Source organism: Carcharhinus amblyrhynchos, chromosome 8, assembly GCF_965287045.1.
Source record: "Carcharhinus amblyrhynchos chromosome 8, sCarAmb.v2.hapA, whole genome shotgun sequence".
Lineage (NCBI taxonomy): Eukaryota > Metazoa > Chordata > Chondrichthyes > Carcharhiniformes > Carcharhinidae > Carcharhinus > Carcharhinus amblyrhynchos.
Genome location: NC_137331.1, coordinates 5,468,182 through 5,487,203, shown reverse-complemented (window position 1 = coordinate 5,487,203; position 19,022 = coordinate 5,468,182). Strand labels below are relative to the sequence as shown.

At 38.9% G+C, this 19,022-nt stretch overlaps 1 protein-coding gene across 3 annotated transcripts in view; it reads left to right on the top strand.

The window, feature by feature from the left end:
* Nucleotides 1-19,022, top strand: part of rad21b (RAD21 cohesin complex component b) — a 58,543-nt gene extending 39,521 nt beyond the window's left edge. For 2 of the 3 annotated variants that reach the window (XM_080193572.1, XM_080193573.1), the window contains exons 4-14: nucleotides 407-506; nucleotides 2,190-2,296; nucleotides 4,100-4,306; nucleotides 5,181-5,303; nucleotides 5,408-5,530; nucleotides 5,966-6,189; nucleotides 6,544-6,703; nucleotides 10,183-10,328; nucleotides 10,629-10,787; nucleotides 13,033-13,116; nucleotides 17,937-19,022. In XM_080193572.1, coding sequence (XP_080049698.1) covers nucleotides 407-506; nucleotides 2,190-2,296; nucleotides 4,100-4,306; nucleotides 5,181-5,303; nucleotides 5,408-5,530; nucleotides 5,966-6,189; nucleotides 6,544-6,703; nucleotides 10,183-10,328; nucleotides 10,629-10,787; nucleotides 13,033-13,116; nucleotides 17,937-18,128 — 1,625 coding nt within the window. In that variant the 3' untranslated portion in view covers nucleotides 18,129-19,022. The remainder of the gene's footprint in view (nucleotides 1-406; nucleotides 507-2,189; nucleotides 2,297-4,099; nucleotides 4,307-5,180; nucleotides 5,304-5,407; nucleotides 5,531-5,965; nucleotides 6,190-6,543; nucleotides 6,704-10,182; nucleotides 10,329-10,628; nucleotides 10,788-13,032; nucleotides 13,117-17,936) is intronic. The other variant, XM_080193574.1, reaches the window with a different exon arrangement.

The window sequence follows — 19,022 nt, the reverse complement described above, 5'->3', positions numbered from 1 at the left end:
AATGGAGACCAACAGTCTGAATATTTACACACTTGTACTTAAGAAGCTCAAAGTATGGACTTATGAGAACAATATGTTGTAAGTGCTGTGGGCAAGAGTGATCCAGGAAAATTTGCAAATTTGTAAGTCCGATTGTGCTTGTTCAAAATGAGTACTGTGAATTAATCTTGCTGTGCAATTTTAAAGGTATATAGACAGTATTCTAGCACAACTGCACCAGGAAGTATGTTTAACCATTGGTGTTCGAGTGGAGCTCAGATCTCATGCTCTAATCAGAAACTATTAACTGACTGCGCATGTGACTGGCATCTCTATACAAATTTGACTGCTGATTTCTAAATGAGTAACTGGTTAACAGTAGGTTAGCCCTTTTATTAAATTGACTATTTTGCTACCTCCATTATAGGTGTTGTGGATCTTCCAGAGGAGAACCGAGAAGCTGCATACAATGCTATCACGTTGCCTGAGGAATTTCATGATTTTGACCAGCCGTTGCCTGACTTGGAGTAAGTGTTTTTAAATCATGTTTGAGGAAATGAATATTCTCACACCACAAAAAAATTTCAGAATTGGTATCAAAGAGTGCATAATTGCAGGGAGAGGGATAAGTTGGGGAAAGTCTAATAGTTGCCAAACATGATTTTTTTTTGAGAGAAAATATGGAGAGATAAAATGAACCAATCTATTCACACAAATAACATAGAATTAGAACAAAGGATTCACTTATCACTTGGCAGTCAGGCAAAACATAAATTGAAAGATACCCTTAAGTTTTCAAGAGCCCACAAAATCGAATATTTGGGAAATAATGTTGTTTTTCCCCCCTTAGGCATACAGCTCAAAAATATAAACTTTTTCACCAATATTTTTCTGTTAACGGCATTGACTTCATTCTTGGATTTGATTCCTTGAAACTTAATAGCCCTCCAGTGTCTTGCCAAATATATCATTATCCCATGTGAAAAACTTGACCAGCATCTCTCATGCGAATCTGATTTTGTCCTTATTCAACACCTGTATCAAAATACAGAGCTGCTTGTCAATGACTAGGAGCAAACATCCTAGGTAACGCACTTTTTCCTTTTCCTATTTAATCCAGGGTGACAGAATCCAACTGGTTGCATAGTTGAAATTAGACTGTGTAGTATAAACTGAGGATTGAACAATGCATAGTTGTAATGGCTCAGTTATCTACATTGTAAATTTGTTGAACCAGCATAGTGCTCTGTTGAACTTGTAATTCACAGTGGACGACTTCAGCGATGTGCTTGGCTAAAAAAGCCATGGTCTCCAAGGTGATCTTTGTTAATAATATTGTGAAATGCAGCTTTAAATAATTTCTGGCCTCCAGAGAATAAATGCAAGGTCAGATCAAACAGGAATGCTGTGCAAATGTAGCACTTTGTGGAATTTAGTTTTTTACCTTTTTGATTGACTGAAATTACGTATTTTAGTTCAAGAATTATATTGTCAACCAAACAACACTGTTACAGTTTTGTGTTTATTATGACAAACAATGTGAATATAGTTAACCTTCGCATCTTCCCATTATTATTAACTCAACTCAGATTTCAATATGGAAATAGAAGGTCCCAAATTGGAATGTCCAAAGAGAAATCATATTTTTTAAAAACGGAGAAAGGATAAAGTTATGTATCATGTGTTTGGTATAATTTCAAAAAAAATTAAGAACACACTTGAATTTCATCCAGATAGAATAATGATTAGCTGCAGCACTCTCTATACGACATTATTGGAAAAGACTGAAACTCTGGAGAAAGTTCTTAATATTTAGTATAATCATGATGCGAGCAATTTTCGTTAGCCTCACTACTACATAGCCACTTTCAGAGCAAGTGTGTCTGAATGATACTTTAATGTAGCAGCAGTTAATTTCCTGAACATCAATAAAAAGATATTTGACATTTTGTTGGGATTAATCTTACTTCGCTACTTATTATTCAGGGGTAGCTGCAATACATTTTGAGCCTTAACCTCAAAGGGGGAAGGCGGATGTTTATCTACAATTCTTAATCTCTCTACAGTTGAAATGTGTGTTTCTGCTGACTATGTTTTACATAGGACTTTTTAAAAGTTTTGTAGTTGAGTAATTTCTAGCTCTTGTCTAATCAGTTTAATTTGTGTAATTTAAAATCTTGGTTTAACCAAATCAATATTCTATTTTCTAGTGATATTGACGTGGCTCAACAGTTTACCTTGAACCAGAGTAGGGTGGAAGAGATCACTATGAGAGAGGAAGTGGGCAACATAACTTTACTTCAGGACAATGACTTTGGTGAGAATTGGGATTTTCTCCAGTACGCAGACACAAACATCTAATTTTCTTCATGCCTCCGATAATTTCTGAATTTATTCTTTAGCATTACTTCTGTTAGAAGTAGAATTCAGTGACATTATAACTGCTTGCGTAAAACTATTTAATCTGTTAATATTTAATATCAATCATATTTTAATGGCTTCATTACTTTGCTACAAATAGGAATTTTAATCTTTGTCATTAAAACTAGCACTGAATAATTTTCCCACAGCATTTAAAAATTTGAATCTATATTGAATTTGTAAACAAAAATGCCATTTCGGATAGAATTACAGTCATTCCAGTGGTGTGACAAGCTAAGGAATTGGTTCTCTTTCAGGGAATTTCATAAGTCAGTACGTAAAAAATATATGACAGACTTAGTGGGCTAGCTAGTCTTTATTCTGTTCTGCATATGTGTATGTCTGAAAACTAGTATTTTCACTCCCAAATGGCAATGGTGCCAAGGGTATGCATTTATGTTGCTCAAAGTGGGAAGGATAGATATTTTGGCTCTGATTTTCACAGCCTTTGCCCAGCAAGAATAATATCATAAGACATAGAGCAGAATTAGGCCACTCAGTCCATTGAGTCTGCTCCGCCATTCAATCGTGACTGATATTTTTCTCATCCCCATTCACCGTCTTGACTTGTGGAATGCTCACAAGAATAGGACTTCTTTGCCTTTTTACATAAATCTTGGTGGCTTAAATTTAGAACACCTTTGGCTTATTTTGTTTTGGGTTTGGTCAATCACCCCATTGGCAGAGATAGGAGGATTTCCTCAGTAAAATTTTACTTTATTTGAATTGGGCTAAGAATATCAGCTTGCCTAGATAAACTTTTGTGTGTTTTTAATTAATTGGAGGTTCAATTATCAAATAAATAGGTGTGTGGACTCGAGTTGACTGTATTATTCACGGTACCTGGAACATTCTGAGTGTAGGTTTTGCACCTTTGGAAAAGAAATGCCTAATCTGATGACAGGTCCTACATTATGGTTCTGTGAAACTGTGATAGTGCAATATAACCTGGTGTGCTTCAGGCAATCAAATACAAGATATTGGGATACAAAACCATTGTTTCCTTTTTAGTTTAGGTCAATGACCTGCCCTTTTATTTTCCACTGACTAAAATACAAACCATCAATGTATCTTAATGATCCAGTTGCGGCGAGCCAGGAAAACATGTAATTTTGTTCAAAATAATCAGCCATTGATTATTGTGATTTTAAATGTTTTTAATAAATTATTGCATTAACTGTGCTGTTTTGACACAGGTGATTACTAAGTGATGCTCTTATAATGAAGACTTGCTTCCAATCACTGTTAAAAGCTTTAATCTGTGTATGGGAACCATTACTCTTTAAACCATTCTAGGAATACTATTGGTCATAGCAAAATTGAGTATGTTTTCTTTAGGGTTTGTTAAAAAGTATGGCCTCTGTATTCATTAACAAAGTGGCTCTCATGGTTTGATTTTGCAGTTATACAAAAGTGCCAATATTCGATATTCTATTAAATGAATAACGGTTGATGCGTGTAACTAATGTATGTAAATATTGACCCACTTATCTGGGGTTACACGTGTCACTGTGAACTTCAATTTGTTGATTATTTGGTCCAATATTTGACCATTAAAAATTAAACACAGAACTCTCCAAATCTGGTTAACTTTAGGACCCTTCCATTTGATTTTCAGAGTTGAGATAATTTTCTAATTTGTCCAGAAACTGCAAAATATTAAAATTTATGGATTATGTGCAATTTTCATCCTCTTAAGGTGACTTTGGTGTTGATGATCGTGAGATTATGCGTGAAGGCAGCACATTTGAAGAGGACATAATGGGAAGCACCAGCGATTCTAATCTGTTGTTGGAGCCAGTTCAAAACACTACAGCTCAGCTGGCTGAGAAAAGTAACCATCTGGCGTATGATGACCCCCTCAAAAATGATGGATTTGGAGATGGAATTGATGGTGGAATTCTTGGTATGTTGCTACCCCTTTGCTTGATAAACATTCCTATGGAAGCAAAGTAATAAATTGAGGAATGTTGCTCAGGCATTTTAGTTTTAAATTTAGTTTAATTGGTTCTTATATATTCCTAATTTCATTTGCAATTCAATTGCTCTCACTTATGAAATTGCACCAAATTATATCCTCTGAATAACTATTTGTCCAGTGCCCAAGTTCAGGCAAGCCATCCTGCTCTTGTTGAAAACATAAAATCGGTGTGTTGCCTAATATCAAATCTTTCAAGTATAATTTAGCATCTTCAGTGTATTGATTTTGTAGAACCATACAGCACAGAATGGCCTTTTGTCCCTTGCGGCATAAGTTTTTAAAAAATTATTACGTTAATCATCTTAAATCTGAGTCCTTTGGTTCCAGATCTTGCTGCCAGTCAACTTTAATTCTCCTTATTTACTCAAAGCTCTTCATGATTTTGAATATCTTCATTTAGATCAGTTCTTTTGCTTTTGTATTCAAAAGAACAATTCCAGATTCTGAGCTCTTTTGTCATCCAAGTAAATGTTGCCTGCTAGACCATGGCATCCTTCCCTTCCTAAAGTGCTGTGCCCTGCTTGGCGAGGTTCACTGAGGTTTATTATAACTCCCTTACTTTTGTCCTCTTGCTCATAAAAACCATGGATCCCATTTTCTCTCTTTTTATTTAAACGAAATCATCACTCTGTCCTCCCACCTTCAAAGATATGTGAACATGAACAACCCCTCCCCCCTCCTGGCCAGGTTCCTATCTTCCTGTAACGCCTTTAAAATTGCACTGTTACTTTGCTTGGCAAAATCCCCTTTTACATCAATTTTTATTTTCTCAAATTGACTAAAATATTTTATTTGCTAGATGATAAACTTTTAAGTCATGATGATGGTGGTATCTTTGATGATCCACCGGTGTTACCAGATGGAGGAGTTTTGATGCCAGAAGAACCTATTCATAATGATGATGAAGATGATGTTATGTCTAGTGAGTATTTAGAATTTTTATTGCATCATTTAATCCTTACCAAGTGTATAAGCTGAACCTGAAGTTTCTATATTTCTGTTTAAAATTGCATTATTTTGAAACAGTGGGTGGTCCTGACAGTCCAGACTCTGATGATCCAGTTGAACCTCTGCCAACAATGACTGATCAGACAACATTAGTACCAAATGAAGAGGAAGCATTTGCTTTGGAACCAATTGATATAACTGGTAAGTTCTTTCATTGGAGGCTATGATCAGATAAGGTGGGTAAAATATCAAAGCAAAGGAGCGAATCCCAAGATTTCTGTTTCCCACTATAAATTGTTATGTATGATTTTGTTGTAATTCTTAATCATGTTTGCACCGATGTAGAATATGAAAACCAAAAATGATATGCGTTCTTTACTCAGCAATGTTTGCTGTATGCATGTGATATATCTCCATATCTAAAGTTTAACTTATAAAGTTGAAGCAAACATCTGATACAAATTCTGGAAACTATCATAGCTTTCGGTTTCTTTTGTGTTTATATGTGTAGGGTGAGGAGAGGTCGTGGCTGCTTTAGATTTAAAAATCCTGAAAAGTGGTGTTTTGTCGACTTAATGTTTTAAGGTTTTATTTTGAAGAAACATACATTGTTAAATTGGGGGTGATTTCTTGCAGTTAAGGAAACAAAAGCGAAAAGAAAGAGGAAACTGATTGTGGATAGTGTAAAAGAATTGGACAGCAAAACAATTCGGGCACAGTTGAGTGACTACTCCGACATTGTAACCACGTTGGATCTTGCGCCACCTACCAAGAAACTTATGATGTGGAAAGAGACAGGTGGTGTGGAGAAACTGTTCTCACTTCCAGCTCAACCTCTCTGGAACAACAGGTTATTGAAGGTAATTGAACTGTTCGAATGTATCTGTTCTGCTCGTGGAGGAGATTGTATGTATGTGACAAGCAGAGATGGTTCTCGGGTGCGTAAAATGACCAGTACATTTTCACTGGTTTATAAAATTAAATGATTTTGCCATGCTAAACAAAAATGTAAGCTTCATTTTAACAGTTTATTTAGTCCCATTTATTTTAAAAGAAAGTCTTTTTTTATTCAGTTCAGGCTATTAAACAGTCACTGTCTGCTGTATTTAACAAGGGAAGCTATTGTAGTTATAAAAATTTGTGTAACTCTGTACATATTTCTAACCAGACTCAAAATAATGTAAATAGTGAGCTTGTACTTTACTTCTGTCTAGCTTTTTACACGCTGCCTCACACCAATTGTCCCCGATGAACTAAGGAAAAAGAGAAAGGGAGGTGAAGCAGACAATTTGGAACAATTCCTGAAAGAAATTGAAAATCCAGAAGTACCCAGGGAGGAGCAGCAACCTCAACAGCAACAGCGTGATGTAATTGGTAGGAATACTGTTGTTCCTTTCTCATGTTGCGGTTTCCATTTTGTCTTTTTTTTTTGTTTTCCCTCATTTAGTATTTGATAGAGATCATTGCCATTGTCCGTGAAAATCTGATTTATCTTCTTACATCATCCCCAAACTAGCCTTGTTCCCCTTTGAATTCTCTTCAACATGACAGTGCCTTTCTGAAGGCAATCAGTCTAGAGTTGTGCACAGTATTAAAAGTTAGCCTTGTGTTTGGAATAATTTGGTTTCAATGGCAACCAAATCTATTTTGAAGTGTGTCCAAACACTTGATTAACTCGTTGATAACATGCTGTCATTGACTGGAAAAGATCAGTGAATGATTAGAAGTTGCCAAATTTTATTTTTTCCACGTGTTTCTGTAGATTGTTCGTTCTGTAAACATGAAATTTTACTTGGAGTAAGAAATTATGATGCTTCCTGTAAACATTGAAATTAGAGCTGCAGTGCTACACAGGTGGTGGCAAAGTGGAATGCATTCAGGATGGCATTGCCCTGGGACAGTGAGGACTTAAATGTTTGTTACCAAGACTGGCACAGAAGCATCGCTACTGACTGAGCTGGCCAAGTCCTATAGGGCATAGATATCGATAGATGAAGTGAGTGGATAAAGATTTGGCAAATAGAGTTTAATGTGGGAAAATGTGAGATTGTCCAATTTGGCAAGAAGAATAACAAAGAACAAATGAGAGATTGTACAACTCTGAAGTGCAGAGGAATTTGGTTGAATGTGTGCATGAATCAAAAAAGGCTGGTATGCAGGTACAGCAAATAATTAAGAAGCTTAATTGAATGTTATCATTTATTGTGGCGAGAATTGAATACAAAAGTAGGGACATCATGCCTCCATTGTACAGGGCAACAGTGAGACCTCATTTTGTGTATAGTGTATGGAAGATTGCAAATGTGTTGGAGGCAGTGCAAAGAAGGTTTACCAGATCAATACCTCGAACGGATGTGTTGGCGTATGAGGAAAGGTTAGACCGGCTAGCCTTATATCCATTGGAGTTTAGAGTAAGAGGTGACGTGATTGAAACACACAAGTTTGTGGGGGGTCTTGACAAGGTAGATGTGAAGAGGATATTTTCTCTTGTGGAAGAATCTAGTATTATGGGTCACTGCTTAAAAATAAGAGGTCGCCCATTTAAAATGGAGATGAGGTGAAAATTTTTCTCTCGGGTGAGTCTGTGGAACTTTCTTCCTGAAAATGTTGTGAAAGCAGAGCCATTGAATGTTTTAGAGGCTGAACTGGATAGATTCTTGGTGAGCAAGGGGCTGGCTCATCAGGGGTAGACAGAATGCAGATTTGAGGTTGCTATCAGATCAGTTATGACATTGAATGGATTGAGAAGCTGAATGGCCTTTCTTGCTCCTTGTTCAAATAGCTGCTAGACTGTTTGCAAAAGATGGTGAAGGAACCAAGAGGAGGGAAAAACATACCAGACCTCGTCCTTGCCAAGCTCCCTGTTACAGATGCAAGTGTCTCTGACAGTATTGGTGGGAATGACCACCTTGTGGAGACAAAGTCTGTCTTCACATTGGGATTTCCCTTCATGTTGTTTGACTGCCGCAAAGCTGAGTGGGATAGATTTCAAACAGATGAAATAATTCAAAACTGGGCTTCCTTTGGAAGTGCCCAGCATCACAGATGTCGCGTCTTCAACCAATTTGATTCACTCCGGGATGTCAAGAAACAGCTGAAGGCTGTGTATACTACAAAGTCTATGGACCTTGACAATATTCTGGCAATAGTACTGAAGATGTGTGCTCCAGCATTAACTGTGGCTGTAGCCAAGCTTTGCCAATACAGTTACAACACTGGTATTTAACATACAATGTGGAAAGTTGCCTAGGTATGTCCTGTGCAGCAAAAAAAAAGCCGGACAAATCCAATCTAGCCAATTGGTAATAATCCAGAGATTATTATCTTTGTGGCTTTGTTTCTTAATTTGGTACCTAGCTTTTCAGATTGACTATACAGAACATCATTGCTTGTCCTTCATGTCTTTGATATCTAAATGGACCGTGATACTGGATCCTCCCACCGTAAGTGCCTCTTCAGCCCTGGGCAGATAACCCAAACCCTGGCACTGAGCAAGCAACATAACCTTCTGGACTCTCGCTCTTAGATGCAGAGAACAATATCCTCCTCACTATATTGTCCCCTATTACCACTACGTTCCTGTTGCCCCCCTCACTTGAAAGACTTCCTGTACCATTTTGCCATGGCCAGTCTTCTCTTCCACCTTGCAGACTTCACTCTCATCCACATAGGTTGCAAGCACCTCAAACCTGTTTGACAGTTGTAAATTCTGAGGCTTCTCTACTCCTGTCCCAATCACAGTCTTATCCTCCTGTCCTTCACGTCTGATCGAAATGGACAACGATTTTGTAAGTGCACGATCAACAAAGGATCCCCCTTCCTTTATGTTGCGCACTCTGGAGTTCAGCTTCTAAATCAGTAACGCTGATCTGAAATTCCTCTAGCTGCTTACAATTTTTCTAGGCCTGTTAGTAATAGATTGCCTTGTCCAAAAACTCTGATTCAACGGTTGCAACATAACACCTGTCCTTCCATCATAAATTTATTTAGTTAATTTAGTTACTCAGTCACTCAACTTGGAATCATTCCTGTGTGTCACACTTCTTTCCCCTGTGTACCAAATTGCCATGTGATCCTTACTTGTTACTCAATTTCATCTCTCTATTGCAGTCATCTGTCTCCTTGTGTGTCTGTTGCTGAAAAGACTGTCATTTTTATAGACCCTCTTATGTGTCACTACGAGCTTAACTTCCTGCTACATTAATTAACACTCTTGAACCAACTACTTTCAGGTGATTGACAGATAACTGCCACTCCAGGCAGTTCTCTGCTTAACAAGCTACCTTAATTTTCTTGAAGGTTAGTACAATGTGAGATCTTGATCTTTCATCAATAGTTAAGACTGAAAAGGACTTGCTAGAACCTGCCACGTGAACCTAATTTGCTACTCATTCAGTCTCCAACTCACTCTGGCAGACTCACCTGTCTATTCATGGGCTCCTTTATCTAGATTGCTCGTAGAAATGGAAGACATCCGTTAAAAATAGAGCAGGAATAAATTCAGGGATGTAAGTACGAAATGAATAGTTCTACTAGTAGGTCTGGGTATGTGTACCACAATAATAATTAACTACTTTCTCTACCTAGATCAACCTGTCATGACCTGAGTGAAAAGAGTACTTACCAAATATTAGGCAATAGTTCCCTTTTTTTGACGAATTTCATGTCTGGTGGTAGTCTGGGTAACAGTGTTACAATGAATTATGTTGACATTTTCATGCGTACCTTAAGGGTTCAACATCATGTAGACTTTTTTTCCATTTGAGGGAAACCTTACAAGATGGCTTTATGTGAAATTGAATTTGTTTAAAATAAGTATATAACTAAATTTAATTTTTTTTTTGAAATTTTAGATGAACCCATATTAGAGGAGCCCAGTCGTCTACAGGAATCTATATTGGAGAGTAGTAGGACCGCGCTGGATGAGTCAATTATGCCCCCGCCATCAAGACTAGTTAAGCGTAAATCAAAGGAAATGGAACCAGAGCCTACAGTACCTGTGAGAATCATAAATAATTTTGTTCTCTTTTAAAAACTTGTTTTATATATCATTGGTATTTTATTGCCCTTGAGAAGTGGTGAGCTGCCTTCTTGAATGGCTGCAGTCCACATTCTGTGGGTTCAACAATATTTAAGTATATTTCTTGTCATGGTGGAGTTAGGCGGAAGCTATTTCCGCTCAGTATTGTGACTTAGTTTGGTCTCTGCTGCTGCTGCTGCTTGATGGAGACCTTCATTCCTTCTCTTCTGGTTTTGTTGGACAAACGTATTTATTTTTTTACTGGTTATACTCCTTCAGCAACAAGATGAGCAACAGCAGCCACAGCAACAAGAACAAGAACTGCAGATTCCACCAGTGGAGCTTCCTCCAGAGGAGCAACTGCACATTACTGACCTTGTTCCAGAGCTTGCTGTTCTGCCAGAGAAGAAAGAAAAAGATGAAGAGGAAGAAGAGGAGGTGAGGACACAGTTTTTTAAAAATACCTTTTTTGCTAGTTTATCTGAATTAAATTGGCTTCAAATACATTGAACTTTTGCAAAAAAGCATTTTAAACAGGAGTTTACATGACGTTTTGTCCCCTTTATTTGTCTTCCCTTATTCTATCTGAGGCCATTGATTAACATTGGATTACAAATCAGTAAGTGGCCCATCCTCCTGATGCCACACAATGTTCTTGTGGTGTTGATGAACAGAGGGATCTAGGTGTATGTGTACATAGATCCCTGAAAGTTGGGAATCAAGTAGATAAGGTTGTTAGGAAGGCATACATTGTCTTGGCGTTTATTGGTAGGGGGATTGAATTTAGGAGCCGCAACGTCATGTTGCAACTGTACAAAACTCTGGTGCGTCCGCACTTGGAGTATTGTGTGCAGTTCTGGTCCCCACATTATAGGAAGGATGTGGAGGCATTGGAGAGGGTGCAGAGGAGGTTTACCAGGATGTTGCCTGGTATGGAGGGAAGGTCCTATGAGGAGAGACTGAGGGATTTCAGGTTGTTTTCGTTAGAAAGAAAAGGCGGCTAAGAGGGGACCTTACTGAAACATACAAGATGATTAGAGGTTTAGATAGGGTGGACAGTGATAGCCTTTTTCCTCGGATGGAGAAAGCTAGCTCGAGGGGGCATAGCTTTAAATTAAGGGGTGGTAGTTATAGGACGGATGTCAGAGGTAGGTTCTTTACCCAGAGGGTGGTGAGGGATTGGAATGCCCTGCCTGCTGCAGTTGTAGATGCGCCTAGTTTGGGGGCGTTAAAGAGATCTGTGGATAGGTTTATGGATGGAAAGGGATTGGTTTAGGTTAGAGGGTCATTGCTTTTTTAATTGGTCGGCGCAACATCGTGGGCCGAAGGGCCTGTTCTGCGCTGTTATGTTCTATGTTCTATGAGCCTGATGGTGAGCATCTGTGAGCTATTCAAACTTGGGTCATTATGATGATGCCTGTCCTTTCTGCACAAACTACTTCCACTTCCTTTTCTGGAAGTCAAATACCAACCTTTATGACTCAAGTAGTTTGAGGAAAATGGATAAGCCTTACAGATGAGGAAAATTCCAGTTTTGATTCCCATTCTTTTGAGCTTGTTAACCTTGCGAGAAATAGAAATACGGTCAATATAATTAATCCTAGCATTCTGTTACCAGTGATGGGATATTTGTCCTGTGTTCCTATTTCTTGTATTTTATGCAACACACTGGCATCAAATGAGAGGGGATTCCATTCAAATGTAGTAAGGGAATAAAGCATAATGGGCGGCACGGTAGCACAGTGGTTAGCACTGCTGCTTCACAGCTCCTGGGTTCGATTCCTGGCTCGGGTCACTGTCTGTGTGGAGTTTGCACATTCTCCTCGTGACTGTGTGGGTTTCCTCCAGGTACTCCGGTTTCCTCCCACAGTCCAAAAATGTGCGGGTTAGGTTGATTGGCCATGCTAAGAAATTGTCCCTTTAGTGTCCAGGGATGCTTAGGTTAGAGGGACTAGTGGGTATAATATATAGGGATGGGGCCTGGGTGGAATTGTGTTTGCAGATTCGATGGGCCCAAGGGCCTGTTTCTGCACTGTAGGGTTCTATGTTGTGCTCTCTTTGTCAAATTACTAATGGCTGCTTAGGTAAGACAAGGGTGCTCAGGAACTGTCCCATTTGAGGGTTAGCACTGCACCAGATTTTACCATTTCCAGCAAGAGTTCTGTTTGAAAGATTCTTGAGTTTTTGTTCTGAAATATTAAAATTCTTATTAAGCTATCAAAATAATTAAATTTCACCATTTTGGTTTAATATTTTGTACACTAAGATTGCATTTCTCTGACTGTAAAATAATAACAGTATTTGATCAACAAAGTGACATTTGTTATTTTGATCAACTTTACATAATGATGAAAAAATGGGTTCTGGGAAGATTCCTACAGGTTGTTTAGTCAGGAACGCTTGAATTCATTTGTAGACTTGCCTAGTGCCCAAGAAGAAAAATGCCAGAGATAAGAAAAGTAGTTGTGAGGGACAAGGAATAGTAGCAACAACTGGGTAAATTTTAACAATCTTGTCTGCTAATTTAGCTTTTTGTTAAATTTTTTTTAATACTATATTCTTTCATAATGGGTACACTGGAAAAATTGAGACAACTGATGAAAGTTCTCATTTTTATTACACTAATTGATTTTGTTTCTTCCATCCTTGGAATGGTTTTAACTATATTTGCCCTTGTTTTGAGGAGGAGGAGACGGTAGGCGGTGACCAGGATCAGGAAGAGAGGCGGTGGAACAAGAGAACTCAGCAAATGCTTCATGGTCTACAGGTAAGATACATTAAATAATGTCTATCTGAAGATTTGTGCACCTCAATTACATCACATTTTGCCATGCTGTGATTGATGGGTCTTTAATTGCATTATGAGTAAGCCTAGAATTCATACTTGTAAGTGATAGTTTCAATATTTTCTTCAGAAATAAGTACAGGTGGTTAACGTGGTTCTAATTCTGGGCAGAAATTGGGGGGTTTTGCTCTAAATCTTCAGGTTACCAGAAAAGCTAAAGAACACTTTCTGTATAAAGACAGATATACATGTCAACCCAATTTAGCAGAATACCTCGGATCACCTGGTGTTAGCTACAATTTTATTATTGAATAATATGAAGTAAAATTTACTTGACCTTTTTTGCTTTATCTCAAAAACATTATTTACAATATTCTCAGTTGAATCAGCAGTGCAGGTGAATCAATTGCTTCAAAACCAAAATAGTTTAAGTGCTGGATTTACACGATTTTCAAAAGTTATGAAAATTTGGAAGATTTATTTGGTAGCAAATTACATACAGTGGGATGGGGATTTTACACATCCCCATCAGAAAATCTATGAACATGACACCAATCCACAGCCCCCCACCCGTCAGAAAAATTAGTTTAACTGGTTTTTAAGCATATTGCCAAGACTTTTACAGTCTGCATTTCTTCTGGTGAATAACAGATGATTGGGATGTCCCGCTGGAAATATATCCCAGTTTTTCTGGTAACCATAATGGGCTATAAGTAAAGAGGAGAATGATCTCTTTTAGAGGCAAAACTGAAGCTAGCTGTGCAATAAGAATTCGAAAAATCGTAGAATCCGTACAGTACAGGAGGAGACTATTTGGCCCATTGAGCTTGCACCGACAGCAGTTCCATCCAGGCCCTATCCCCATTACCACGTTTATTTACCCAGCTAATTCCCCTGATACTAAGGGTCAATTTAGCATGGCCAATCATCCTAACCTGCACATCTTTGGACTTGCGCCCAGAGGAAACCTATGCAGACACGAGCAAAATGTGCAAACTCCACACAGACAGGGATCTGGGGCCAAAATTTGAACCTGGATCCCTGGTGCTGTGAGGCCTCAGTGCTAATCACTGTGCTACCGGGAATGCTGTCTTGGTTTTGCTCAGTACGCCATTGAAGTACTCTTGCGTACTCCATTTACTACAATTAAGATCAAGCTTGCCTAACGATAGGGCACGATTTTACCAATGCTTTGCACCTGTTTTCAGGCACAACAACTTGATAAAGTCGGGCGTGAGGCGAGTAGTGCGGTCTGCACTAGTCCTGTCTTTACTAAGGCCCAAAAATGGCTGCGATCGGGATCATGCGGATGGCCATTTAAATTCATTTAAATTGACTTAATAGGCTGCATGCCCAATTTCTTGGCACTTCCCCTTTACCACTGCGTTTTCCCATCCAGAATTGGAACGAAACAGACATGGTCCACAAAAGCCTGATTCTGGTGCCCCAGTTAGGGAAGAGTTAAGTATCTAGCGTCCATGTCTCTGCTTGAGATTGGTTGGGAAGGGGAGGGGGCACTCTGCCTGAGATCAGGGGGCGGATGTCAGCTGTCACTCTGCCTGAGATCGGTGGGGAGGGGCCCACGATTGGTCTGGGTGGCGGGGTGGGTGGGATGAGGGGGGTCAGTAATTTTTGGGTGTTGGGGGGGGGGTGGATGTCTGTGGAGGCCAGGACGAGGCATTATGAGGCCCAGAAGTGATGTGGCAGGGGATCTTTTTTGCGCATGCGCAGTTGGAGACGTTGATTGGAGCTGCAAGGTTTTGGGTGGGTTTAGCCCTGCCCACAGACATCGACAGCGCAATTCAGAATCATTGATATTTTTGCAGGCAGTGGGTGTATGAGAACGGCTCTAAAAGTCGGATCTGAAGCACTCCCATTTCGGGTCAAGGTGTATTGTTAGGAGAAGGGTACCATGTTAATTTCTCTTCGTCCTCTCAAAGGTTTCTGCCGTTTCCAATTCTTTTGACGTTGAATTTGCCAAAGAGGATCAGCTTTACCTGTTGGGACTCAAAACAGGGATTGTTCATAGCTGGAATCAAATTGCTGTTTGGACTCATTTGTTGTTTCCGGTGTTGGGATGCACATGCTGAGAACTATAGTGCACTGTCCTGGGCGAGGGTGACATGAGGGGTCATAAGGTGCTTGATTATTCTGAAAAGGAAGTCTTTGAGGCAGCCAACCAGTTTGTTTTTAATAGCAATGCCAACCGTGTGAGCAGCAGTCTTCTTTTGGTTTACCTTTGCAGAAGAAGGTGAAATTGCCACCTTGTCCCTTGAACTGGGCTTCCCTTGCTTCAGGTACTGATGTCAATATCAAAATGCCTGAGCTCCCTGGCAACAATAACAGTACACTGTTCTAGTCTGTTGCTGTTGGGATTGTCCATGACAGTCCTGATGCTCCAGGTCCCCAACTTAATGTTAAGGGGTGGAGGATGCCTGTGCATGAGTTATTTCAATGTGGTGGCTGCTGCACACTAACTATTACAGGAGATTGTCAGAACAAGGACTTGGTCCAGTGGAAAGAGGGTCCAGGATGACTGGAGACCAGGCTCTGCTGATTGTGCCGAGGGCGTACTCTTTCCCACAGGAGACGCTCTTCCTGGGATTCATAAAATGCAGTGGTGACTTAATGAGCTTACGAGGGCGACACTGGCCTCTCACTGTAAATGGCCTGCCTGCCTGCCCCCCTCTGGCTGTGAATGGTCCCGCACCCCCATTCCTTGAATAGCTCTGCGACCTCTCTCTTTTAGATAGTGGTTACTGCCTTTGGGTCCTTCTGCACCTGCTCTCAACCAGCTATGTAAATACTTTGGTACAGGTCCATGGTGGATTATCTTTTGTGGTTCTGCTTTTTAATTGCTCGTGTCTTGACAGTTTATACTGCCCCAGTTTAAAGAAAGAAAAATGTAAAACTCACTAATCTAATTACTTGCCTACTGACCTAATTATTACCCAGAGTTCTGGGATCTCGGTTTTCCTCAGCCCTCTGACAGACCGCTTCATATTTTGTAAAAGAGCAGAACAGCATCTCTTACCTCATTGTGTAGAATTCACACACTCAACTAAATTCTCGAGTTCTGTCAAATGTACACTTGGTTAATGTGTCAACCGTACGTTTGCAAAAGCTTTCTGCTTTTGGTAACTAGTTCTAACTGGTTATTTAATTAAATATGCAGCCTCCACTAACAGGCAACTTGCTTACCAGTGGCTAACGTTTAAAGAAACTACTTATTTAATGTTAAGTGCTAACTGCAAAATTTGACTAGGTTTTAGAAAGAGGCCAAATCTTAAAACAAAACTGGGTTAAGCATTCTGTAGAAGCTGTACTCTTATCATATTGACCTCTGTTATTACTCAAGTATGAGAATAGGGAAAGTTAGTGGATAGGGGTGGTGGTGTTGGGAAATTTTCCCAGTAGGGATAATGTAGCCTGCATATAAGGGAGTTTATCTGGTATACAAGTTGGAGAGTATGCAAATGTTTGGCAAATTAATTGTGGGGATGTGTCGGGCATATAAAAAGCTTGAGGGATGGTTACATCCTTTTTGTTTTGGGAGGACAGTCATTTGATTTGATTTTGATTTATTGTCATGTGTTGGGATGCAGTAGAAAGTATTGTTTCTTGTGCTATACAATGAAAACATACCGTTCGTAGAGTATGTGAGGAAAAGGAAAGGATAGGGTGCAGGATATAGTGTTGCAGTTACAGGTAGGGTGAAGAGAAAGATCGGCTCAATTTATGATTAGGACCATTCAAAAGTCAAATGACTGCAGGAAAGAAGCTGTTCTTGAATCTGTCAAGTGTTTTCAGACTGTTGTCTCATTTTCCTGATGGGAGAAGTGGAAGTCTGGTTTGAAGGTTAAATAAAGCAATTTATGTTTACAGATATTTAGGCTTCTGACTTGATTTCAACCTGCATCATGTTTAGAATTTGTTTTGAGCAGTTGGTGCAATCATCTGATGCTCCTAATTGGAGCAACAGACACACTAAAGCAAATAACTCGGCAATCCTCCCACCCAATCTCAGCAGCCGATCCCCTATATAATATATATATTGCGTATATATCCACTGAAAGGCTACTCCTACCACCTACATCTTTTGTACAAGCAGTTTCAGTGATGTCACTCAGAGCCTTCTAAATCACCTTCATTGACAGCAATAGGACTACGATTTTAAGTAAGCATTTAAGCTGACTGAGAACAGCACAATCCTAGTGACCACACTTTCTGCCTCCGCAGCAGAACAGAATGATTTTATTAAATCCCGAGGTTATGGAGCAGCTGACCAGGTAACCTGAAATTGCAGCTGCCATTGATTTTTTTTTGTGAATTTACTAGAGATTGCTATCAATGTCACCGAGCAGGGTAGAAAGCAATTATCCTGGTCTCCGTGTGGATAATGATAGGTATAAGATGATTTTTGTGCTTTTTTTCTCTTTTTTTAAAAAAAGCATTCTGGACAAAAATTGAATCTCTCCATAAACCTAGTACATCCCTCTCCTTTTAAAATCTCCTCAAAGCAGTAGTTATTTGACTAAGCTTTTGATAACAACATCATTTTATTTCTCGTTTGGTTTGGAGTCTGCTTTTCTTTACTCTTCTGTGAAACATCTTGGAATGGTTTTCTATTTGTACTGTTTAAATTTGGGCTGCTCTTGACTTACCACCTCTTCAATTTTTTTGAAGTATGTGCTTGTGTTAAAAGTGCATTGATTTACGTGCATTAAAAATGATCCTTTATGCAGTTTCCTGTACTTCAGTTTTGTTTCAGGTCACGACTTAATCACTTTTGTTTTTTTCAGAGGGCCTTGGCTAAAACGGGAGCTGAATCTATAAGCCTGGCAGATTTATGTCGAAAGAACAACCGGAAACAGGCAGCTGCAAAGTTCTACAGTTTCTTGGTACTTAAAAAGCAACAGGCAATTGAGCTTACGCAAACTGAGCCTTACAGCGACATTATTGCAACCCCAGGACCAAGATTCAACATTGTCTGATCGGGTTGATCTTGAATGACTAGTGTGTATTCACTAGATATGTATTGCCCCGTATGGGGAATTGAGACCATTACAATACTTTAATAAATTGGTTTTAATGTATATTGAGTTAAAAGATTATTTTGGACAGAGAAACTTTTCAATTTTTTTGGGATTAGGTGTGTTATTCCAGTGTTTATGGTGAATACAAGTAACTCACACTCCTTGACAGATTTTATACTGAATCATGATTGGAGAAATGCATAATGTTTCAGATATATTATGAATACATTTTGTGCAGACATAATTATGGCTTTGTTGATTGCATTATTTGGAAATGTCACCTGTGTAACACCACTGCTGCTGGTAGACTGTCTCAATAAGATGTCGATTGGTGAAATTCATATTCTGCAGCATAGTAGTAGAGAAGTTGATATTCAACACTTGCACTTAATTTAACTTTTAGATTGTGTGCTGGTTCCTCTACATTGACACATTTTTGGAACAGTCTAGCAGCACCCATGTCCACTGGAATTACAAACTATTAAAATGCAACCAAGGATATATGAGATATTAATTTTGAAAACATACTCATAATTTTAGGATGCTTTTCAGTCTGGAGTGTTACAATGCTGTTTTATTTTAAACATAATGTGCCTGTAAGCCTATATTCCCCTTTTTGTATAAAATGTGTAGATAATTTTTAATGAATGTTTAATTATGGAAAGGTGAAAGCTTTCATTTTAAGCAGCATTTTGCTTATGCTACTGAGTCTCTAGTTTGTTGCTTAATTAGGTCATTAAATGTTGAACGCTGATGTTCATGCTGTTATACATAACTTTTCTAATAAAATACTTGTTACAGTCTTCTCGTTTCTTGAAATAAATTTTGAGCCCATGTTCTGACTTGTTTTCA